This window comes from Anopheles darlingi, chromosome 3 (assembly GCF_943734745.1).
Source record: "Anopheles darlingi chromosome 3, idAnoDarlMG_H_01, whole genome shotgun sequence".
NCBI classification, from domain to species: domain Eukaryota; kingdom Metazoa; phylum Arthropoda; class Insecta; order Diptera; family Culicidae; genus Anopheles; species Anopheles darlingi.
Window position 1 is genome coordinate 45,053,439 of NC_064875.1, and position 24,289 is coordinate 45,077,727.

At 49.5% G+C, this 24,289-nt stretch overlaps 4 protein-coding genes across 6 annotated transcripts in view; all 4 read left to right on the forward strand.

Moving 5' to 3' along the window:
- The window catches only part of LOC125954624 (leucine-rich repeat and immunoglobulin-like domain-containing nogo receptor-interacting protein 2), a 1,601-nt gene extending 604 nt beyond the window's left edge, over positions 1–997 (forward strand). The window contains exon 2 of the mRNA XM_049685084.1: positions 1–997. This exon is cut by the window's left edge and continues 446 nt beyond it. Coding sequence (XP_049541041.1) covers positions 1–824 — 824 coding nt within the window. The 3' untranslated portion in view covers positions 825–997.
- A 171-nt stretch (positions 998–1,168) lies between these two features.
- LOC125954605 (transmembrane protease serine 9) lies at positions 1,169–3,634 on the forward strand. The gene is made up of 4 exons (XM_049685053.1): positions 1,169–1,417; positions 1,498–1,671; positions 1,745–2,639; positions 2,730–3,634. The coding sequence occupies exons 1-4, from the start codon at positions 1,330–1,332 to the stop codon at positions 3,334–3,336; spliced, it is 1,764 nt and encodes a 587-aa protein (XP_049541010.1). The 5' UTR covers positions 1,169–1,329; the 3' UTR covers positions 3,337–3,634.
- A 722-nt stretch (positions 3,635–4,356) lies between these two features.
- LOC125954595 (carboxypeptidase N subunit 2-like) lies at positions 4,357–6,527 on the forward strand. The gene is made up of 2 exons (XM_049685039.1): positions 4,357–4,445; positions 4,529–6,527. The coding sequence occupies exons 1-2, from the start codon at positions 4,417–4,419 to the stop codon at positions 6,405–6,407; spliced, it is 1,908 nt and encodes a 635-aa protein (XP_049540996.1). The 5' UTR covers positions 4,357–4,416; the 3' UTR covers positions 6,408–6,527.
- A 2,481-nt stretch (positions 6,528–9,008) lies between these two features.
- The window catches only part of LOC125954612 (Krueppel-like factor luna), a 259,374-nt gene continuing 244,093 nt past the window's right edge, over positions 9,009–24,289 (forward strand). Inside the window, exons 1-2 of one of the 3 annotated variants that reach the window (XM_049685066.1) lie at positions 9,009–9,146; positions 11,906–13,192. In XM_049685066.1, coding sequence (XP_049541023.1) covers positions 13,091–13,192 — 102 coding nt within the window. In that variant the 5' untranslated portion in view covers positions 9,009–9,146; positions 11,906–13,090. The other 2 variants (XM_049685067.1, XM_049685065.1) reach the window with 2 other exon arrangements.

The following is a 24,289-nucleotide window of genomic DNA, read 5'->3' on the forward strand; positions in this document are numbered from 1 at the left end:
ACCTTTCCCAGCTGCCGGTTGGTTTATTTTCATCCAACAAACGCCTAGTGTCGTTAACAATTACAAACAACCACATTGCTCGGATCGAAGACAACACATTTACCGACTCCCTGCAGCTGCAGCATGTTGATTTCTATAACAACAGTATCGAACATTTTGATCTCAGCCAAATCTCTCAAGCAACCACGATCGATGTAAGCAACAACAGGCTCACACAGATTAAGATGCCGGCACAGGTGAAGGCACTGTTGGCGTCGCACAATCGCATCACTAGCATTTTACCGAATGGGAAAAACAAACACCTAAATCTGCTCTACCTTTCCCATAACAAACTGCGCGACATTTCCTGGCTATCGATGTTTCCGGAGCTGGAAGCTCTCGATCTAGGCTACAACGAAATCGAATCCGTCCGTCCCGAGTACTTTCCAGCACAAATGAGGCTGGAAAAACTGCTGCTGAACAGTAATCGATTGATGAGTTTCGATCTAACAGGGGTATCACTGAAGCAGCTTCGTTTGTTGGATCTTTCCCACAATCTGCTAACGTCTGTGGAGCGTAACAGCGCACTGTTCGACAGACTGGACAAGCTCTACCTTCACGGCAATGGGCTCAAGACGCTGAAGCTATCCGCCAACAACAATGTACAGGAAATTCAATTGGCTAATAACGACTGGGATTGTGTGAACCTGCGTCAACAGCTCCAAGTAATAAGCTCGAGCGCTATCTCGAAACGTGATGAATCGTGCAAACCGGGCTATACACACGCTAGTGAGTTGTGCTGCAGAGAGCACGCCGTTACTGTTGGAGGTGAGCAAGAGGCTTAAGAACTCAGACCGAACCATCGTTTTCGTTACAGATTATTTGTTTGCTAGTTGGACAATCAAATGTAACCTTTAATCATAAGGTCTTATATAACTACGATAATGTTCTTCCGAAAATAACTGATGGAATAAAATGGAGATCCTTTTCGTGCTACTCAACGCGATAAAGAACATTAGTAACAAATATGCAACAGATAGTGTGATGTTATGCGAAAGCACAATTTTAACAAGAACTCCTCGGTCGGTGAGCGTGCGACAGTGTCGTATTGCGATCCAAATGATGGTCGCATTCAATGATCGCCGCATTCACGGATCCGTGGCGAAGCGACTCTCCCAAGTCCGATTCATCTCTCGCGAGAGGACTGCTGAACATCCTTAAGATTGTGTTAATAACATCGTCTCTCAGCCGAGCGGCAAGTATTAGCGTCTGAACCTTCGGACTGAACGCGTAAACTCAACGAAAGTGATCTGGCACCGGTGCGCGGTGGCAAAGCGAAAGGTTATCAGTATGGGGATTCACAACCGAATTCCCTTGTTGCTGCTGCTGCTGCTACTACTATTGAGTGTACTCGCGGTGCGTAGCGAAATTGCTCCAAGTAAGTAATGTCCTAATGTTTGGACGTTGTCTGCGTTCTCTGCTTAAAATGTGTGTTTGTTTTTTTACAAACGTTGTTAGAATGTGGAAAACGACTATTGAATGTACAGGGCCTAATAACGCAGGGAACGGATGCCTATCGGAGTGAATATCCTTGGCACGTGGCAATCTTCAACTATCGAGAGGTAAAATCTACCAGCATGTTCACGTACATATGCGGAGGATCAATCATATCACCCAACTTTGTGTTATCAGGTAAGGTTAAGTCGATCCGAATCAAATGTTATCATATTGAAGCGTACCACTGTGCATCTCTCTGTTCCTTTAGCCGCCCACTGTGTAGTGAACAATGAAATACTTGATCTGTGGAAAAAACCCGAACTGTTCTACTTCAGAGCGGGCGCGCACAATATCAAAAACGAAACCGACGGTTACAACTACAACGTGTCGGAGATAATAGTGCATCCCAAGTACAACCAGGAAACGTACAACAACGACCTTGCATTGCTTCGCACGATCGGTGACATATCGTTCGATGATCCGTCAAAGGTGTTGCCGATTTGTCTACCTCCAGTCAAAGCAGATAGGGATGCAACCATACAGGAGCTATTGGGCAAGATAGGGTTTGTTGCCGGTTGGGGAACCACGGAGAATGAAACAACAAGCCGGATTTTACAAACGTTAAAGGTGAATGCGCTCAGCATGGACAGCTGCCGCAGCAAGGTGGAAGAGCATAATCACAAAGTATTGGACCTGGATGTGATGTTTTGTGCGCGTGGCGAGAAGCCGGATACGAACGTCTGCACTGGTGATAGTGGTGGCGGTTTAGTTTACTTCAAGAATGAGGTTGCACACCTCCGTGGAATTGTAAGCTTTGCTCCACGTAAACAGTTCCCCAACGGTATTACGGGCTGTGATCCGAACGGCGCCGTTGGCTACACCGATGTTGCACGCTACATCGATTGGATCGCAGAGCAACAGAAGCATGTCACGCTGCGAAACTTACTGAACGAAGCAAATTGCGGTATCGATCCGCACGAAAACACGGCGAACGAAACGGAAAAACCTATATTCAACCAATACCCGTGGAATGCATTGCTGGAAGTGTACCGGGATACTGATAAACAGACGCCCATATTCCTTTGCGGTGGCGTGTTAATACATAAACGGTTCGTGTTGACGGTTGGCCATTGCGTAACGGGCATTCCGAAATACTACAAACTGTAAGTAGATACTAGAGAGGGTTTGGCTGGAAGGCAGCTTCCACTGACCACAGTGATCGAATAACACATCTTCTCTTGTTTTTGCTCCAGGAAATCCGTGCGGTTGGGAGAATTCAAATTGTTCTCCCCGGAAGACACGGTGGATGGCCAAACGATCAAGCACCAATCGATCGACATCAAACAGATCATTCACAATCCCGATTTCAACAGACCTCGCTATAGCAACAATCTGGCGTTGATTGAACTAGCGTACGATGCGGACATTAGAAATCCTAACATTAAGCTAATCTGTCTGCCGAGCCGTGTCGAGTATGTGCAGACCAATCTACCGCTAACCGGATGGAAACGGAACAGACTGGTCTACCCGACGCTTTCGCGCAACATGATGAACTGGACCTCGACTGATGAGTGCAGATCGCAGTACAAGGAGAAGGGTGTCGAGCTGCCGGAATCATCGGATATTGTGTACGGTACGTTCCGTGATCAACCCGAGAAACACTGTGACAACTATCGTGCTGGCTCCGCTCTGCAGTACATTAAACACTCGGACGGAAAGCGCCGCTATTTCTTGGCCGGTTTGATGACGTTCAATTTTCCGGCATGCCACTCGAAGAGTTGCCAAATGTTTGCCACCACTCTGAGCAGTGGTTCGTGGATACAGGAAACGGTGAATAAGACGGTGCCGTTTAGTGGATAGAGTCGCAGAAGGTGATGCTTGGCGGTACTTATGTATCAAAGGGGAACGACTTCGACTTAACGAAACTAGTTGCGAGAACAGTTGGACAGATGATCGTTACTGATCGGTTGCAGTTACAGTAGCAAGAAGAGAAAGACGCTCGGATTAGAGTCACTGACTGATCGTTATAGACAAAGCCACTACATAAAACAATATCATATAATAGAAATCCCGACTGCACTGCGACGATATGTTTCACATTACTCACACGGGAAAAGGATTCACTGGTAAAGAAGATGTTAATAAATAACGAATTTCTTCTGCCACTCAAACACTTGGATTTGCGAAAGAATCACCACAAACGTACTTAGTTGGGTTTATCAGTCTTGTCGTTTGGTTGTGGGGCATCAAAATCAAAAAAAAAACGGGGCAAGACAGGTCATCCAATGATTACAGCTATCACTGTTGTCCTTGCCGTGAAACGATAGAAAATTTTCTAGCTTTTGGTAAAAATGCCCTCCGCCTGCAAGCTCAGCTAAGATGAAGCAGTTACGAGACCCAACAATGTTCACGTCTGTGTATCTTGGTGCCAGAATTGGCAACGCTAATGGCGGGCCGGGGCTTTGAAGGATCGATGGCTCTACGTTTTGTAGTTTTCATCCGGGTAACATCTAGGGCTAGGTAGTGGCAGCATCGTAATGAGCATGTAAATGCTAAGATTATGATGATCGTGCCATTTCCGAAATTTAGCGTGCATAAAACAATGTTCAGGCACTTTCCCATCATGTTGACTAATGATTATCAACTGACCTTTCCGCTTTATCAACGTAAAAACCTGCACCCGTCGCCCTTTGAGCAAATGCTTGGTAAAACGTAGCTTAGGGTGAAGAGTCGTGCGCATGAATATGCTCCTTCTAACGCTGATTATCAGTCAACGTAATGGGGATTTTTGCGAGATTGCGAGAGGAATCGCTCACGACCTTCCGTATGGTCTTATCAGCAGCAAAAACCAATGCAAGCTGCAAAAACGAACCATCTGCTCTTGTTCCAGTGATCAGTTTAATTCCTGAACTCGTACCGAGTAGTTCATCCGAGTTAATCATGTCCAGATTGGGCGTTGTTCTAGTGAGGTATACTGTAGTTTGCGCCAACAGTTTAGCGAAATATGTGATTTGTTAACACAGCACACTTTTGGGTTTTCATTTTCTCACAGTTTCTGTCTGATTAGCCAGTTCTACGGTGGATTGGGTCAGGATCAGTATCATTACCAGGGCTATGGCAATGAAGGAATAGCCCAAAGCCCCGGCTTTAGGCCACTGATTAACGCAGCAGCAAGACACTCACGGATTTCGTGTAAGGAAAATGCGATCAATTACAATTGCCTTTTCAGAGATGTTCATATCAGCGACACAGAAACAGTATCGCTAAGCCGCTTTGCCGATTATGAACAACCGTACGCCACGAACTATACATCACTGGCGTTTGTGGACTCGAGTATCAGGCGATTGCCGGTAGATCTGTTGCGAGTATACCCGAACACCGAATTGCTCAACCTTCAGGATCTTCAGTTGAGAGTGATCGATCGCGATGCCTTCATGCATGGTGCGCATGTGCAAAAGCTGTTCCTAAGCTTCAACAGCTTATCCCAGCTTGAACGAGGCGTGTTCAACACTTTGCCTGCCCTGGATGCAATACATATGAATAGAAACCATCTTTCGCTTCTTCCGGAGGGCTTGTTTGACTACAACGAGATGTTGGTCAGTGTTTCGATAACACATAACGATCTTAAGCGCATCGAAGATAGCACCTTCACCTACAATCCTCATTTGGAGAGTGTTAATGTTTCTAGCAACAGTATCGAACACTTTGAACTGAGTTTACTTACTGCAGCTATCGAAATTGATGTTAGCTACAACCGGCTAAAGCAAATCAAGATTCCGGCAAGGTTGGAAAATCTGTTTGCCTCCCATAATCACATCGACCACGTAACACCGAATGGACAAAACAGGGAACTGAAGGTGCTCGATCTGTCGAATAACAAGCTAACGACCGTTTCCTGGGCATCGAAGTACCCGGAACTGGAAGAGCTCGATCTGGGGCACAACGAAATTGAAGATGTCAAGCATAACCATTTACCAACACAAAAGCTGAAGAAGCTGTTGCTGAACAACAATCGTCTTTTCTCCTTCGACGTCTCTAAGGCAACAAACATACAGCTGCAAGTGTTGGATCTGTCGTACAATCAGTTGACGTACGTGGAGAGTAGCAGTAAGAAGTTTGACAGGCTACAGCAGCTATACCTGCACAATAACGCTATCGTGAAACTGGAGCTTCCAGCCAAAAACATGCTACAGAATATCAGCCTATCCAATAACGATTGGGATTGTGCGAATCTAATCGCACAGCTCGATCTGATTGACCCATCGGCTATCCTGGATGATAACGAGTCCTCATGCCAACAAGGATACATTACGGAGCGTCGGTTGTGCTGCAAGCAAACTGCCAAAGCGTATCTCGATCGGTTGTTGGTAGAGATCCGGCAGAGAAATGTGTTTGAATTGGCCAAACGAATTCAGTGCGATGATTACCAGAATGCGGTCGTGGATATTGACAAGTTGAATGCGGCTCTGGCAACGGCCCCCGTGCAGTCGCCCGAAACGCTCAGGACCGAAGTCAACGCTTTGACATCGGCAGTCACATCCTTAACAGCTGAGAAAGACTCCAACGAACAGCTACTCAACACTTTAAATCAAAACCTACTCTACAGCTTGGACCGATATGGTGTAGAGTATGTAGGCTTCGATACACCTCGAATGATGGCGGACAAATTGATGACGAAGCTGGAGAGTCGCGATAGGGTCCGCAAAACCCAAACCGTTGAACAATGGGAATCAACTAATCTTAAGAACGCCGAGAGAGAAGAACTAAAAAGTCTCGCTGGACAGCTGGAAATCGTTTTAAGCAACAAAAAGGCAGCCATCACTAACGTAAAACAAGAAACTGCAAAAATTATGCAGGAAGTCAAGAAACTCCAAGCCAGACTGAACGCCAACGCACGTTCAAGCCAGATATACGCCAAAACTGCAAAGTAGTAGCGCCTTGTCGACATTTGACGCGATTACCTGGTTTTATATCACACAGCGATGGGACTCCACGTGACAGTGTGCCTTTTTGAGGATTTTCAAACAAGAATAAATTAAAAGTTTTATGCAGACCACATGAATTTTACCAATCACCCGAATGATGCCACACCGTCTTTGGTGCTGACTGGTTATCTCGCTTTTGCTTGGGGATTTCCCTGTATTTTAGGCTCATCCTTTTTTCGAAAACATACTTTTGCGAACTTATCAGTTGTTAATTCCATTCCTTATCTGTAACTGCGAAATTGAAGTTACTGATTTTAACGTATTCAAGCGAGTACGCCGGACTATTACCTAGCCAGAAAACGCTCGCTATTGAACCAACATAGCGTTAGGTTCAAGTGAACAAGGCCACAGCGACGAGCGGTAGGAATTGTATTTTAAATTAAAATGTTTTCATTTATTTTTCAGTCGCTTTCAGCATTTTGATTCCAAGTTATTCACTTACGTGAGCTGGGGCCTCTTCCTTAAAGGAGACTTGAGGAATGGTGAGGCTCCTTGGGTTTTTCTGCAGTTCTCAAACCGTTTTTTAATAAATGTCGATGGAATGGCAGTCGTTTTAAGAAACCGATACAAGGGCCTTCGACGACGAAACAGCCCCTGTCTCTCTCGATAATGATCCTGTTAACGATCGCCACGTGGCGTCTACGATGGAGGCGCTTTATACCGGCTACTGTACTAGCACTCATGCGCTATCCCGAGAGTCCTGACACTTGCTAGAGTGATTCCTGATGGTATTAACCCTTGGAAGAATGAATCCTGAGGATCATGACCCAAGTAATGAGTTCATAAACCACGCGAGCAGCGAGCCATGTATGCCGATTTTAACAATTTGTATCTCTGTAATTTCTGACTTTATTGGTGTGAAACTTTCACAGGACACTCTTGAAAGGTTCAGTATTCATAGAAAAATATGAAAAATATTTTATCACTCCAAACTCGTTTTGCTGTTCCTCACATATTCTTTTGTCCATTAAATCGCCCGTTGTTCTCGATGAGGACTGCAGCAAGCAAATGATTTCACGCATAATTATTTCAAGTCAGCGAGACTCGAAAAACTAGTGCTCTCTCGCTCTTTTACACGCGCGAGAGCGAAACAAAAACGCTAAGGAACAACGGGCAAATCGGAGGCCATAATTGGTGATGGTGGCCAGATTCTAACTGAAACGGGCTTTACAAATATTCTAAAACACGGTGGAGTTTTTAAATTCGTATCAGTATTTTTCCATCGACGATTGGATCCGAAAACTTAATACTTTAGATAATGCCACAACAACTTATATTCTAATCATGTTTTTAGTAGTCACCATATGACGTCTGTCTAGTACTTTGCGTTTGAATCAGTTGATAACACAAAGACAAAATTGTTACTAATTGCTGCGGCTATCGAAAAAAGGGCGCTTGTTAAATGAAACCATTAAAAATGAGTGTTGTTACACATTCCGAAACTGACAAGCATCTTTGAATGTGCTTTTCGAAAATGTGTTGTCTTTGATAGACCTCAAAATACTCGATATCAATTACGTGCATTCAATAAACTTCTTCAGCCTGACCAGCCCGTCCACTAGGTTTCTCCAGAGCATAGTCTCTAGAAACTCCTATTTTCCGATCAATATCTCAAGTCTCAAGTGGAGAGCCGATCCTTTAACAAGCAAACTTAAGGTTCACTTAAGACCACCAAATTATGCTTCATATGGGAGATAGATGGAACACCAACTCCAGTAGTAGCACAACTGAATAGAAGGAAGGAAAGGACAGTGAAGTAGTATGCGAACAAATTCTCCACCACAAAACGAGCCCCGAACGACCGGGGCTCTGGCTGTTTTGCTATTTACGGTGCGCACCCTCCATAGCATCGCGGTGCCGAGGGACCCGGTTTGGGGGAGGGTTTGAATGGGCATGGTGGAAGCCATTCCGATCCGGTTGTCCTGGCAGCGGCGGCGCTATGGCGTCACCGGCAACGCAAAAACCGGGCCAGCAACCGGCAAGCCAACTGCTGGCCCTGCTGCTGCTGCTGCTGCTGCTACTACTCTTCGTTGAACACCGGACCGTGGGGGAGCCCGTTTTCATAAATAAACAAATCGCATTCGCTCTCTCGCTCTCCCTCACGCACGCTCTCTGATAGCAGTGGGGCCAGCGATGCCTAGGGACGCCTTTCTTCGGATCCGACCGGCCGGAGCGCACCGGAGAATGCCAGAGAGCATCCCTGCGTATCCCCAACGGTTCAACAGAAAACACGAGAGAACCCGGGAGAGCCACGGAGACCGCAAGCAACGAGGCCGAGAGCGAGCGAGGTGGCCACCCGAAAGGATACGACGACGTGGAGCACTCGGGCCTCACGACCACCGAACCGGCCCCATTGACGGCGGACGCCACGACGACCGCGAAAAGGATCCCGAAGCCGAACATTGTCCTGGGGGTCGGAAACCGTGGTTTTTTGGGGGGTTGGCGTAACGGGGGATGCTATGGGAGCAACCGGCGTGTCGGTTCTGAATGGCGAACCGAGCGGCGGGCGCCTCACTTTAGATAAGAGTAGACGTTCGAAGCCGGCAGATCGAGACGACGTTTTTCGCGCTCGCCCGTTCGCGCCCGCCTCACGATCCCGAGTGGAGCAGCCCTGGCCATCGTTGCCGTCACCGCCGTCGTCGTCGTCGCTGTGTCGCCGGTGGTTGGAGGAGTCCCCGGTTCCTGGTCGGTACGCGCGCCATCTCGCAGGATTCGCAGTTACTAGTGCGTGTGTGCGTGCGTGTGTGTGTCCTGTAGTGAATTCCAATCAACACACGACATTGATTAGATTCACGTGGTCCATGCGAAGTAAGTGCCGTGGAATGGCTTAGCTGTATTGGTGCTGTATGTCGCTTGTGCTCCGATGCGTTTTGCAGAAGACGCTGCTGTAATCAGAAACTCGTGATAACGCCACAAAGTTTAAGCTACGCTTTTTTTTTTTTGGTACATCACCATGCGCTCGTTGGTGTAACTCCAGAACCGCGGTCCCGAAACATCCATGGGTTGCTACGATAACGTCTGCTTCCAACCGGAGCGCCTGCTTGGATACACGGGGGATCCTTGGCATCGGACGCTTTCCAGGAAACGTAAACGTTTACCTTCGACAAGAGGGGTGCCAGACATTCCGGAAGCTGCAAAGCCCCAAGTGTGTTTAACCGATGACCGCGGTCAGCCTGCCTGCCTGCCGGGCTAGCTTCTGGTTTACCTCGATTTGTGTGGTGCGCAGCAGCAATGCTACCTGGGTGCTGGATAATTAAAAAGTCAAATCACATCCCACCACCGGCATCGAGGGACTTACTCGCGCACATGTGTGTGTGTGTGTGTGTGTGCGTGCGTGTGTGCGCTTGTGAGGTGCAGTGGCGTGGGTTTTACCTCGATAATATATTGAAACCAAGACCGCGCACCGTTCGTCGTCGTCGTCGCAGTCGTCGTCGCGACAAATGTCTAGCAATTACGCTACGTCATCAGCACCCAGGATGGCCAAGGCAGGGACCGAGGGACCATCTCTCTCTCTCTCTGTCTCTGTCTCTCTCTCTATCTTCGTGTGTCTACAGCGGCGTCTAATACCCTTCGGGGCCCGTTGCCGTTTGCCTGCCCCTTTGTTCGCCGCCTCTGCATCCGTTTTGCTGTCGTTCTGTGGATGGCCCGATGCCGGATGCCGTGAGTGGCTGGCTGGCTGGCTTGCTAGTGGTACCTGCTGCAGCGAAGCGTAACCACGACGCGCACCGACCCTCGACCGCTGCATCGATCACGTCACGGAGTCCGATCACCCCTTGTTTTCGAAGTGGCTGTTTGTGTGGGAACTGGCGTGTCCGCTTTTTTTTCGGCTATAGGGTGATTCAAAAACAACAAAAGCGTTGGTCCCTTGGTCCCTTTTGGGGTCACCAAGGTGTCTCTCGTTCGTTCGTTCGTTTGAGTGACGCTCCGGAACGCCCGGGAATCGTTATCGCACGAAGATTCCCAGCAAATGGCTCACTAAAGCGGAAGAATATCAATAAAAATCTCGGTCTATCGTGGCCCGCACGGTATTATCTTATCACCACCGGCGAGAATGTCTTACCCCAGCATGGTCGGCCATCTTTCACCCTCCCCCCGCCCCGCCAATCGATCGAGCCCGCGCCTCCAGCGTGTACGCTGCTTGGTCGCTCTGGATCAACTCTGTTATATTGTTATGTCGCCAAATGAGTGGCCACCACTCACGGCGTGGCGAGGGCGCACCCGGCAGCGTCAATCGGCTTACGCACGCGGCGGCGGCACTCGCGCAACAGCCTTCTCGTGAACCGGTTCGCGATCGTGCTCCGCGTTCCAGCGCACCAGCAGCTCCGTTCTGTTCCGAATTCTCAACGACGACGTCGGCGACGAGATTACGTTTCGTTTGGCTTCTGTTTTGTTGTGTTTGATTTGTTTACCGGCGGCGCGGTGGATCCGCCCTCTAGGTGTTCCATTGAATTAAAGGTTCTTCCAGTTTTGCGGTTTTTGGTGCATCTGTTGATCGTCTGGTGCTGGTGGTGCTTTCCGGTGAGTGATCGTGATCACATTCCCAGGTGATGATCTGATCACTGAGGGTCAAGATCACTTTCTCTTTCAACGCCGTGATTCTGTGTTCGTGTGGGTGTGTGTGTGTGTGTGCGTGGGGGTGGCAGTGGCGATGACCGCAAGCCACGGGGTGCACGGTGACAACTGTGTGTGTGTGTTTCGGCGGGACAACGCTGGAAAGTGATGCTGTGTGGCCATGAAGTAACTAATCATTTCCGCCATCATTTGGCACTACTGGACTGGAGTGTGGGTGATTCGGTGGGGTCGAGGGGATGGGCAGGAAGCCCCCCACCATGTGCATTTGTGTCGTGTGTGTTGTGTGGAACCAGCACGACGCCCGAGATGCTTCCCAAAATAGAACAAACACACGCACGGCGTACAGTTGCACACGATGCCTTCTCGGTGGTCTCTCGGTGAGCTCTCTCTCTCTGAGGAGGAGGGGGGGGGGGGCCTGGGGAGAGGGACAGCATATCAATTCACATTTCCGGGCGGGTGCCCCACCGCACACTGCACACCATCAGCACCGAGCACCGAGAAGCAGAGAAGCAATAAACAATCAAAACAGCAGCGCGAGCGACGAGGAGATGCGTCAGCTGCTGCTGCTGCTTGTTGCTGGTTGCTGCTGCTGCTGGAATCCCAATCTTGAGTGCTCCTCTCGCCGCTAGTAGTTGTCCCCGGGGGGTGGGGTAACCCTGGGGTTGTACCGGCGTGATCGGTTTTTTGTGTGTGAGATATTTTTATCTGGACCGGCGCGCTAACCGGGCGGCAGTGGAAGGCATGATCTCATAATTCCCAGCCACCGTGCATTGTGTTCGAATTTACCTACTACTACCGCCGACCGCGGCCGCTGTTTACTCATTCTACCATCCCCCACCCTCAACAACCACCTCTCCAATCATCTTTTGCAGGCGAACAAACGGCCACAGACACAACAGCACGCAGCAATTCAAAGTGTCAGCAACCGAAGCATCGGATGTGCATTCCGCATGTGAGCGTCACCCAGCGTACCACCGGAAGTGCGTACCAATCAAACATCCGGTTTCGCTTTGCTGCCTACCACCGTAGGCCAACGCAACAACAACCGCAACAACGACAACCGTTCGATGATAAGACAACCGAACCGAACCTGCCACAAGTGACCGCCAACTGTGCAAGTGAGAGTGCGTGTGTGTGCTGTATGTGTTCTGTATGTGTGCTCTGAGTAAAAGTGTCCGCGAGCTGAGTGGTAGACCGCGCTAGACCGATCTTGGCAGAATAATGGAGTGCACCGGTCGCTGTTAGTAAATGGCATAGAAGAGCCCCTGGAGCCCGGGGAAGTGTTTCTGGCCGGTTTTGTTTTGTACCGAGCAGTGTACATGTGTGCGTTTTGTGCGTCCCATGAGACCGGGAGTGGGCCACTAATTATGTGCCAACCATAACCATCCAGTACCGCGCCAGTCTAGAAGGGAGTTCGCGAGTTCGCGAGTTGGTTTGGTGACCCTTTGCTGACCTCAGCGACAGCGAGCAATAGTAGGCTACAACAGCAGCGAGGGTCAGAGTAAGCTGTGGTGCTGCGTCGACGAAGTGAAGCAGTGAATGCAGTTCAGTTGAAAGGAGGAAAAACGGTGAAAATGCTCATCATGCGAGAAAACGGTCCGGTCGTGTTCCGGTGAACGGCCAAAGGCAACGGTGTGTTCCGCGACCATTCCTGGAGTGTATAATACCCGAGAGAGAGAGAGTGTTGCAATGGGGCTGTAAGTGTTGAAATCGCAGTCCCCGGTCCGTCCGCGAGTGATTGTTCGTCGCGGTGTTCGCGGCTTCTGTCTAGTGTTTCGACGTCACCGCGCGCGCGTGTGTGTGTGATAGTGGTGTGTGTTTGTTCTGATATCCTTGTGTTTAACGCGTGAGATAAAAGAGTGTGAAAAAGGGCAGAAAAAAAGAGAAAGAAAGGAGAAAAGGAAAAAAAAGAAAAGGAAAGAGTTTCAGAAGAAGAAAAAGAAGGGCCGTGTAAGTGCGTACGTGCATTGTGAAGCCCCCCCCCCCTCCGTTTTGGCGCCATTTTGACGTCCCTCTACACACCCTTCCGTTTGGCAGCCGGAAACCGGAAGGCAACGATGGATATACTGCCGAGCGGCAGCATCTTCCGGGAGCTGCAGATCATCCACGATACCGGATGCTTCTCGTCGGAGTCTTCGATCGAGGATCAATGGCAACAGGTACGTGGCAACTGCTGATTGGTGGTGGTGGTGGTTGTCTTGGGAGCTGTAACGTTATCAACGCTTCCTGTCGAGCGATTCATGACCAGCTATTCGGGAATTTTTTTGGGACGATTCTCAGCCGTCCTCGATAGTTAGCACTTCATATCTCGTTCCCCTTGGGGGAGGCCTTGCAAGGAACCTTAGTCGGTTTGTTGAGTCAAACGTGTATTTGTGCGTGCGTGTGTGTTTGACTCTGATATGGTTTCTATTGCACTTGAGAATCGCGCGCGCGAGCGCGACTTCAACACTTGAGGAGGAATCTTGTGAGAAAAAATGCTCAAATCACGATCGTAGCTGGCCCCCGTTCAGCCGTTGGTAACCTTGGTCACCGGGGCCACCAGCACCAGCACACTTGTCATCTTCGTTGAATCCCCTGGCCAGAAATTGGATTTCTGGTAGCACAAGTAGGCCGGGTGACAGGACTCTGTGTGTGTGTGTGTGTGTTTGTGTGTGGCACAGGAAGTACACTCTTCCTCTCTCTCTCTCTGCCTCTCTCTGTCATACGCCATCTTTGATGGTTTCGCAGTTTTTGCGCGGGCGAACGAAAGCTTTGGAGGACGCCCGCGCCCGCGATAAGCAAAAGTATATCGTCCCGGAAGCGTCTCGTCGTGGCCCACTCTACCAACATCAACATCACCACCATCATCATCATCATCATCATCCGTAGCAGGAGCGCAAGGACGAGAAAAGGAAAATATACACACAGACACACACACACACACACACATAGGCACAAACAAGCAGAAGGTTTACCATGGCAACGCGAAGAGATGGCGTCGTGCTGGCTCCAACGACGACGACGCTGACGACGAAGCAGCAAGGAAAATGTCCTTAAACAAGCCATAATTCCATCCCCTCTCCCCTTACCCTCTCACCCTTCCGACGTCAAGCGACGATGCCGAGGGTTTGTTTTCCTTTTCTTTTGCGGCGAAACACATTTTCCTTCGACCGTCGACCGTCGTGCGTAACCGGCTGGGGGGTGGGGGCGCACATGGTCTACTAGTCCACGGGAGGAAGGGGCGGACAGGCAGTGTTTTACTTCCCTTTCAACCAGCGCCACAACCGCACCGTTCCACCTATTGGCAGCCTTCTAGTTTGGATTATGAACAACTGCAGCAGCAGCAGTCGGCGTCGTCGCCGGCCCGCTAACGGCTAATATCGTTTCTGGGGGGCCAAGAAAGCCAATAACGGGGACAGAGACGAATATAGAGAGGGAGAGAGACGAGGTACTCGCTCGCAGGTACTGGTATGTGTGCTGAAGTTGAACGATAGCACGCCACGCCGGGTTCCAGTTTTTCCGGGATTTTCCTCTTCTCGCTAGCGCGTATTGGCGCGTACTGGCGACCGTATGTGTGTCTGCGTGTGTGCACCAATCGACCGACCATCGAGGACGACGACAAATCGGAAGTACGTCACCGCCTGCTTCTCTTCTTCATCTATTCCTTCTCACCCTGTTTTTGTGGTGGTTCATTTTTTGCGATTTTCTTGTGGCTCGTTAAGGCACCTGCTGGCCCGGCCGGTGTCCCCCCGGAGGGGCAAGGGCCTGCTCCCCGCGAGGTCTATTTTGGAGCAAAACATTTTATTGCCTCCATATTTTCGTTACCCTCCGCGAGTTCTGTATGTTCTTTCTTTTCTTGTTCTTGTTCCGCTTTGTGGTCGACGGTGATCGCAGTAGCAACGATGATGAAGAAGAAGGAGTCCAAACTGGCGTACCAGTGGTGGCCGCGGTGGCCTTGTGTCCTGTGCGTGGTGGGGTGTGCGTGCCACCGGCGGCAACCTTGGCACCGTTTTTTGGGGTGCGTCGTCGTGCGTTCCCACAGGAACGGAACGCACGCAGCGAGCATGCCGCTTGCTTCGTGTCCAAGCAGCCAGCCAGCCTTGGTAAGGTTTGGTGGTGGCCTTGGGTTCGTATTTTTTTCTCTTCTCTTTCCTTCAAAGGTATATTGAGCAAACAACAAGCCGTGGTGGAGGCGGAGTTGACGTTGGTGGAAACACGAAACGATCGAAATCAGGAAAATAAAAACACCGAAAACCGAGATCCGAGTGCCAGTGACTGCAGCGCTCAGCCTCTGCTGATCCCCTGATGCGGTCACTTCGGTTTTCGGCTCACGGTGGATCCGTTACCATGGGGAGGATCCGTCCATTTTGTTATAAGCGTCGTCCAGTGGGCCACGCTTTTATCCCAGGGTGCTGCTGCCTAGGCGACCAGGCACGGCTAGGATGGTTGGTTGGTTGGCTGGTTGGCTATCTTGTTACGCCGTCCAGCGCCTTCTAGGATGTGTTTTTTTTTTGGGGAGGTTTGGGGAGAGGTTCCATGATGTTCCTTAAGATGGAGCCAATCAAGGACGTCAGCTTCTTCGTCCGTTCATCTTTGTGTGCGTGTGTGTGTGCGTGTGTGTGTGTGTTTTTAACTTTTTGCTTTCGAGGGAAAATTGGTTTTTCATTGGAAAAAAACATCCGGCCAACATCCGGTACCACGGACGGTCCTAGCGGCAGACGTAAAGAGAAAATCATGAAAATTAAAACACAACATCTGAGGAGGGGGGGGGAAAGAGGGGTGGGGTTGGGAGTGAAGTTTCGGGGGCCAAACCGGGGCCAGCACAGCACGTTCGATTATGTTGGGTACATAATTTTGAAATTTTCCGATTATCATAATTCCTGTTCGTTCATTCGTTCGTTCGTTCCTTTTCGGTTTTTTTTGGGAGGTCTTCCTGATGGTCGGAACAATCTGCTGCTGCGAGGGGCCATCTCGTTAAGTAAAACGAACAGCGGGTGTACAGCGGGTGGGTGTGTTGATGAAGGCTACTTGGCGGCGTCGTTGAACAACTTCAAATCCCCATTCCGTCCGATCCCTTAGCGTGGTCAGCGTGACGCTGCATTTGAAATCCTGGCATCTCCTTGACTTGAATGTATAGTACTGCTGCTGCTGCTAGTGCTGCGTAAGAAGGGAATTCAATTAAAGTTTTACTGTCCACCTCCCGGGTCCATCAAGATGGCCGGCCGTCCTCGTCGTCGCCGTCACCGCCATTGTAATGCTGTGACCGCAAACCAGCGGAGAGAAAGATAGCAAGCGACAAGTTGATCGCGAGCAACGCGCGATGACCATTGACACACACACACCTTCTCCTGGAACTTCCTTGGAGTTTGGAACGCTCTATTGTCAACCCTGGATTTTGAGTCAAGGAACTTTCCCCCTGTCCCGTTCGCGGCGGCGCCGACGACGACATTGTCCAGTTCGCGGAAGAGGACGAAGCATAAAAAGGATTGCGTGGCCTATCCGACCGGTCCCGGTGGTGCCGCGCGCCGTGGATTATAATAAATTCAATTGTAGCACAGGATACGGGACTGGATTCGAGGGGTGGCGAAAGGATTTCACGGTCTCAGTCGCGGCCAATTTTCATCTCCACCGGGGGCCTCGTTCCCTTTCCGGAAAAAATGCAAAAAGAGGGCCAAAATGCGGCAAACGGAGCTGGCCAATTTCTGGCACCCCCCCCCCCCCTCCTCCCTTTTTTCGGGCCCGCCGGGTTTGGTGCATATTAAAAGGCGCGAGAGTGGACGCCGCTACACAAAAAAGGACTCGAAAAAAGTGGTGCGAAGCAAAGAGAGAGAGAGAGAAAAAGCGCGGTTTGTAACAAAAGTTTTCCACCACCCCCTGATGATGGTGGGAGGTGAGAGAGGGACTTTTTTTCCACCTACTGCCCTCTCTTTTGCTTGAATTTTCCTGCGGCCGTCAGTTCCGATTTCTTGCTGGAGCGCGTGAAAGGCGTGAGAAGGTGGTGATGAAGTTTTAATAAGATTGCTTTGTGCTGTTGGTGACGGCCGGCGCGGCGTAGGCACTAGAGTGTCCCTGACAGGTCTCTGGTAGGTTCTTCTGAAGAGTTTTCCTGGAAGAGGAAGAAGAAGAAGCAGTGGGACTGGCTGCGCCATTAACGCGACGGGGTCCAAAGGACCATATGGTCGGACGACTGGACCTTTACTGTGGAACCCTTTCCCCGCGGAGCATATGGTTCTTGGGTTCGGTTTTTGGGTGGGTCTTCTGCTGTCATTGCGCCTCGTCGCAGCATCGTCAACTCGTCGCAATTAATTAGCCCAATCAACACACCAGACAGAGAGAGAGAGAGTGGTCCAACCAACAGACCAACCGACCACCAACCGTCGACCGAAAGGATGTAAAGTTCTAGCGCGGTCTTGGTTTGCGGACAACCGCGCGCCTGTGTGTGTGTGTGTGTGTGTGCACCGAGGTGCAAAAGGGTTCTCCACACAGACGATTACAAGAGTTACTTATTGGACACATTGCAAAACTCCTTTGCGTGAGGCGCCTGCGAGGACGAGGACGAGATGAATGCTAATTTCCTTCTTCTCCCCGTGTCGGAAATCCTTTTAAGCCTGGCTGGCTCACAGTGCGCGCGTGTGTGTGGCTGGTAGTGTAATCGATAAAACTAGAAACAGCCAAAGCCGCACCCACAGGGGAGGGGGACCCATGTTTTGGTGAGCTAATTCCTCCGGATGAAGACCAAGATGTCTCAAGGAGAAGGAGGAGAAGCCCTCAGACCCTCGGCAGAGACAATCATCTCGTTGCAGCCGCTGGTGTAGTCGCCGGATGGATACTGGATGGATGGTTTATTTGGGTCGCCATCGTTGTCATCGTCGTCGACGGTTGTATCCTTTTCTTGAGGAAAAGTCTAAATGTATCCGGAGTCTCGCGTTGAGTAACATGAGAATGGTGGTCCGGGGTCCAGAAACAACTGTCATTATGGTGACAAATCGACTTTTCCTTCTCCGCTTCCCTTTCCCTTTCACCTCTGCACCTTTGTGGTCTAGGCCAATTCCCCCCCGCTTCGCACTCTTTATCAACGTCGTCTCCAAGATGTTGCTGTAGTTGTTGTTGTCCAGCCTTTTTGGGATTCTATTTCTGAAAGGCGGCCGCAGATGCTGTCCCCTGTCTCGTGTCCGTGTCATAATTGTTTGTCGTAAAATAAACTTCCTTCTCGACCTGTGACGAAGAAGACAATTCCACTTCGCGGTATCATCGGCTTCGATGCCGGTGAAAGTTCGATTGGTTGAACCCTCACACACACACGCGCTCGCGCGATCTGTGTGTTCTGATGTTCTTGACGGAGAACAAAAATGTGATCGACTCGAGGAGGACCGACCCCACATGAGTCCCCCCCGGACCGACCTGATAAGCCTGAGTAATGCCCCGGTAATCAGTAGAAGAAACGGGAGGAGAATGAGAAGGAATGCAAGGAGGTCGCGGAGGCTGGAATGTTTCATCGATTTTTATGTGCATCCGCCTCTCTCTTCGGATTCATTCATTCCTTTTTCTCTCTGTCTCTCTCTCTCTCGCTTCGGATCGGTGTTCAACTCGCGTCCATTATCGCCGGTAACTCACGCAACTGCTGGCGATTATGATCGAGCGATCGCGTCGTGGCCTGTTGTCTGTGGTCTGGTGGTAAAAAGGGCTACGCGCTGCTGACCCGAACGCACCAATACAAACGACAAGTAGAGGCCCAGGCCTCGGGGTCCCAAATAAGGCGAGGAAAGAGAAAGTAGAAATCGAGAGATGTGAGGATGCGACCGACAGAAGACCAACTGATGCTCCGTCTGGCGATGTGTGTGTGTGTGCATCTCAGTCGCGCGCGCTTTCAATTGAGATGATTTATTATGCTTAACGATCAACGCTGCTCGTGGTTCTTCCTCCGCTATTCGAATAGAACGCTGCAGCATCTTCCTTTCTTCCTGGGGGATTTGAAAACCCTTTCTTATGATCGCGACGCACACGACGAAGGCAACCTATTCATCCCTCGCTGGAGGAAGAAGCATTACATACACTCGCCACACAACACTTTAAAACAAATATTCCAAAGGGATGGTCTGCACTCGAAAGGTGCCGCTGTGCGTTAGCGACCGGCTCACCGCCCCCAAAAGTGTCACTTACAGTGTACCCCCCTTCCTCCTTTTTCCTTTTTCTTTCCGGTTCCGGTCGTTGACAATTTTCCAGAACACTCCACGGTACGGTGACCCTTTTTTGTGCTGTTGTTGTTTGTTGTATTGTCGTTTACGCTGCTGCAGAGATCGTGTGCGGGTCCGTCTTCTTGGTGTTCACGATGGTCTTTCATTCAAAAGCCTTTCGTTCAGGTTCATGGTAGTAGTATGGGGGAAAAAAATATGTTAAATAAGAGATAAGATGGTCGCCCCGCCGATCGTCGCTTTCATTCATTCATTCATTCATTCCTTTTCGTTCGGCACGCCAATCGAGGCCACTTCAATGCGCTGTCCCCGGGCGACACACACAACACTTGAACGCGCCCTCGAATCGATTTTAAAAACGTGTCCGGTAAATACGGGTCGCTGCAACAGAAAAAAAAACCGCGCGAACGATTGAGAGATTGAGAAAAAAAAAACACACGAAAATCACTTCAAACCTTCCAGGTTTGTCGTTTTCCTCAACCCACAAAGAAAAGGTCTGTGTCGACGGTGTGGAAGGCACCCGGCACCCGGACACTGCGTTTTCAACCGACGCTGCCACCAGAGGCCAGAGAAAAAAAGGATTTTAATTTGAGAACCCCCCCCCCCCCCCCAAAAAAAAACGGGCCACTTAAGGGGGGACTTTGGTTATTTCGGGTAAAAAAAGCCTTAGTTTTGACGATTTTTAATGAAGAAACCATTCAATTTTATTTTTTAAATAATCTCATATTAACTACAACTTTTCGAAAATGTTTGGTTCTACTTTGGGGAAGATTTGTTCAAAACTACATTCATGGTATCCAATCTAGAAAAGGAAGTTTGCAAAAATGTACTTGTTGCTGTGCCCATCTTAGCCACGTGCTGGGTCATTAGAAATACACAAATCAATATTCTTTTGTTAGGTTATAAGTTTATCCAGGTAGTCCCGTAGAGTTTTTGTAAAATTTCCTATTTTTCGATTTTTGGCAGATTTTTGAAGTTGAAAAAGTGCTGCTATTTTCGATATTGCCTCAAACAATGAGCTTTACATAATTATTTAAAAAAAGGATCAGCAATTTTTTATAAAAACTCGACGGAGCGTAGTGTACAGATTAAGTGTTCAAAATTTCAAATCGATCGGTCCAGTAGTTTTTATGATATAATAGACACCAGCTTTAAAAACGTTGGTTTTGGGAATCGCGATTCAAACTTGCGAGATGTATTGAGCTATGAAACTCTGTTTTTCAAAAATCAATATCGTTATCAGTTTTGCTTCGATTGATCCCAACATTTCACACAATACTCTTGAAAGCATAAGCACTCATCCTAAAATGTGAAAAGTAAAGGCGAAGAAATAAAATAAAATACCGAAGTCCCGCCTTAAAGAGTTATGGAGGAGAACTGACAAAAAAAACTCCCCAATAATTTGCCTCGACCAGCACCAATTCGCTATCTAAAGCCCCAGGTGGTATATTGGCCGGGAAAGGCGAAAGAAAAAAGAGACAAAAAATGGAAAAAAATCAAATCCGGAACAGATTCAGCAACCGACGAACCGGCGGCTACTGCGGCCGGCGAGTGTGTATCTGATAAGGTCTCGGGACCAAATATTAGCAAACCACAACACACGGTACTTGGTTGTGTGTGAGATTATATGCATATGGTGTCACTTGATCCGCCAACCAGGTTCACCGAACCCTTACGGAACCATCTCACCAGCACCTCCATTACTTACTTTTAGAGCACTCCTACTACCCCTCACCATATCAACTCGATGGCCAACAACAGGTCTAACCTTTCGCTCCCGATTTCTGGCCAACAACAAAGGGCGTCGAGGAACGCAGGTTGCTCTTTAACCCGGTCCCCCTCCCGGGTAAGGGAAAAAACGGAGAGGGAAAAGGGTCGGTCGGGTTCATGCTGGCAAAAGGATAAACTCTCCCCCCACCCTCACACACACCCACATACACCTTGTGCCCATTGTCGGGTTTTGTATTTCACTGTCTACCCTTGCTGGCGCCTGGCATGTGGCCACCATACACACACACATCACCACAGCAAACGGCGCGACACAAAACACAAAAGGGAAATTAGTCGCGCCTCGCGGCACTCCACTACCCTTCGGGACTCCGGACAGGCACAAAGCTTTCACCCCCAAAACGAGGGAAGGGAAACGAGGAGAACGAGGGATGAAAAACACTTACCTGCACAGTGGACCTGTGGACCCACGACAACGGCGACGACGACGACGACGCTTAGGCGCTGACTAAACAATGCGCGACCCCTTGGGAATACAAAGGGGATGATAGAGAAGGGGGGGTTGAAAAGGACATTTTGGTTTTCCCCCCATTCCTGGATTCGGATGCCCCTGGAATAGATTTCTCGGGGATGGGGGTTGGTGGTGGAAAATCAAACCGGAAAGTCTTCGGTCGAATCGGGAATTCGAACCGGAAGCGAAAACCGATCACCCCGTTCACCCGGAATTAGAAGCTACATCATCCCCAATGATTGGCTCTCGGGGTGGCTCCCGATAACACGGGGGGTGTTTGGGGTGGGCCAGGGGCTACCTGCCAGGTCAGAGGCCAGCAAACTCCCGGAAGGTCGTAATTGTTTATGCGCTGCCCGGTACATGCATATATCCTGCCAGGAGCGCCATCGCCTTTTGCGTTCACTTTCACGATAGGGGATGTTCTGGCCCTGGTGGGACCCGATGAGTGAGTGTAGTCGTCTCCCTGGTGTACCATAAAGCTTGTAACACGAACGCACATACACACGCACACACGACGTGGAAAAGGGTTCCAAGGGGTTGAAGTTCAAGGTATTGCAGCTGAGCCACCCTCAGCCGGCGTTGGGTTTTGCGGGCAATGGGAAAAAGCCAGCCTGTCTTTGTTGTGGCGCCTGGAACCAAGGGGGGAAAACCCGGGCAGCCAGGCCATTTTTCCATGCTGGTCCTCCTGGCCCGTTCCTCGGGTTGTTTGTTTGCGTTTAATTTTTTGAAACGCAACCCCCAACCAGAGGGAAAGAGAAAGCGAAAAATGGAATGGAACAATAGCGCCAGAGAGCGCGCGCAGAACCCCCGGGAATGGAGGCCAGGAGAGGAAAAGCGATTCTCCAGCATAATGTTTTTGTTTTGATTCCACCCCTTGCCGGGCACTCCCCGGGCCCTTTTCATCCCCTTTGAGTTGGGGAGAACGATGGTTTAAGGGTGCTTCTATGCGGGTTTTCTGTTTCTTTAAAAATTTGCTTTCTTTCTACCGCTGGACCGACCAACCGCCCGCCTGGCCGGAGTTTGATGTTTGTTTTGGGTCGCTCGTGTGTGCATTAGACCCCCCCCCCCCGGCAGGACACCATCCCTAACCATCTTTCGTCCCGCGAAAAGGGCGTCAAGATTGTTCTTAAAGCCTGTTTTGGGTCTTTCTTTTCGCCTGAGGAACGCCACAGCAACAGAGGACTAGAGGATTGCTGGCATCAGATGGCGTCTGAGAACCATTAGGCAGGCCGAAGGCAGGAATGGGGTTGCTAAAGCTGAATGAAGGCCCCCCCGGTTGTCGACAGCAGGAGCAAAGGAACCGGGATGGAGGATCCTTGATGCCGTCATCAAGCGACGCACCTTGCGCTCTCTCTCTCTCTCTCTCTCTCTCTCACTCACTCTCTCTCTCTCTCTCTTTCTCTCGTGTTCTCTCTGGGTAGGATAATCGTTTTAATTAGTTTTTACTGAGGCACTTGGGCGCCGATTTGACTCCCCTCGGTGCAGCAGTAGTAGTGGTAATAGCAGGTCCTAGTACAATGGTTCTTAAAAGAAAAGGGGAGCAGAACAAAAACAAAGGAAACAAAAAAAAACGAGGGGCGAAAAAGGGGGAGAATAATCCTTCCCAAAGACACACACACATACACGTAGCGACGGACGAAGGGGTGTAAACGGAGCATTAAAAATTGGGGGTCGTCCCGCCTTTGGTGGTGGCTGACGGGAAACGGCGGGAAAAAAACTTTCTGCAAACACAACACCAGACTCGGTGGCTCCCTACCCCCTACCACCACCCCACTCTCCTTCCCCGGGAGACACGGGTTGCGTGTGGCGCCAGCATAATGTTTTGGCGTCGCCATTGCGCCGATTTTGCGGTCACTAGAATCGATGTCGAGGTGGAAGGGAGGGAGGGATGGTTGGTGGTTGTTTTTCTATTAGCATCGTCCCTCCCCCCGCCCCCGGGTGAGGGCAGTCTTGGGCTGGAATGGATTGATGGTCGGCACCCCGGGAATAAATTTTCATTTCACGACCAATCCACCAACGAACCGAAAGGAGGGGTCCTTTTCGGGGAAGGAAGGCTCGCCGCCGATCGATTGGCTGATATGGTCGATGGTGCGATGCGGCAAACCGGCACTTGATGCCATTAAGGTGGTAAGCCGTTCTGGGGTCCCAGATAGAACGCCCGGAGTTGCTTGTACCCTCCCGGTGTCCTTTTAAAACGAATGATTTTCCACTTTTCGGGATTTGGGAAAATCCCAAATTCCAATCATTGCATGCACACATTAGCGACAAGGAATGTCGTTCGGTTTTTATGTCTGCATCGTGTACCGGTAATCGTACGGAAGGGGTCTTTTTGACATTTTTTTAAGCATTCCATTTGGAGGAGTTACACTTTTAATGCTCAACATGAAAGGACAGGCCACAGTAATTATAGGTATTTGAATGACATTTGACTGAACCTCGAAATGTAAATGCTCTCCAGATGTCAATCTATGTTGCAGTTTGAGTATCTTGCTTAACAATTACTCACTTTACTAAAAGTCATTCAGAGTATGATGCATCAACGGCAGGTACATAAATACACACAAACGTACCCTACATGTCTGCGAATATCGCGTTGAGTATTGAATTAAATCGTCAAAGCCTTAACAGCAACACTTGGATGTAGTTTTCAGACAGAAATGACATTTAAATTGTTCTCAAACTACCGAACCTACTAGTAAACGATGGAAATATGCGTTTGAAAAACAAGGATCAACGCAGAATAAAGTGCTTTATAACAGCGTTTACAAGGCAAATACCTAGAATTCTACTTCCCTGTATTCCTTAACTTATTCCAAGCACTTCTTCCGGAACCATGCATCCAAAAT

Bases quoted from the DNA above. Each gene is read 5' to 3' on its own strand.
- LOC125954605 (XM_049685053.1), top strand. From the start codon at position 1,330: ATGGGGATTCACAACCGAATTCCCTTGTTGCTGCTGCTGCTGCTACTA. The intron at 1,418-1,497 runs GTAAGTAATGTC...AAACGTTGTTAG, and splicing joins GCGTAGCGAAATTGCTCCAA to AATGTGGAAAACGACTATTG. The intron at 2,640-2,729 runs GTAAGTAGATAC...TTTTTGCTCCAG, and splicing joins ATTCCGAAATACTACAAACT to GAAATCCGTGCGGTTGGGAG.
- LOC125954595 (XM_049685039.1), top strand. From the start codon at position 4,417: ATGTCCAGATTGGGCGTTGTTCTAGTGAG. The intron at 4,446-4,528 runs GTATACTGTAGT...ATTTTCTCACAG, and splicing joins TTGGGCGTTGTTCTAGTGAG to TTTCTGTCTGATTAGCCAGT.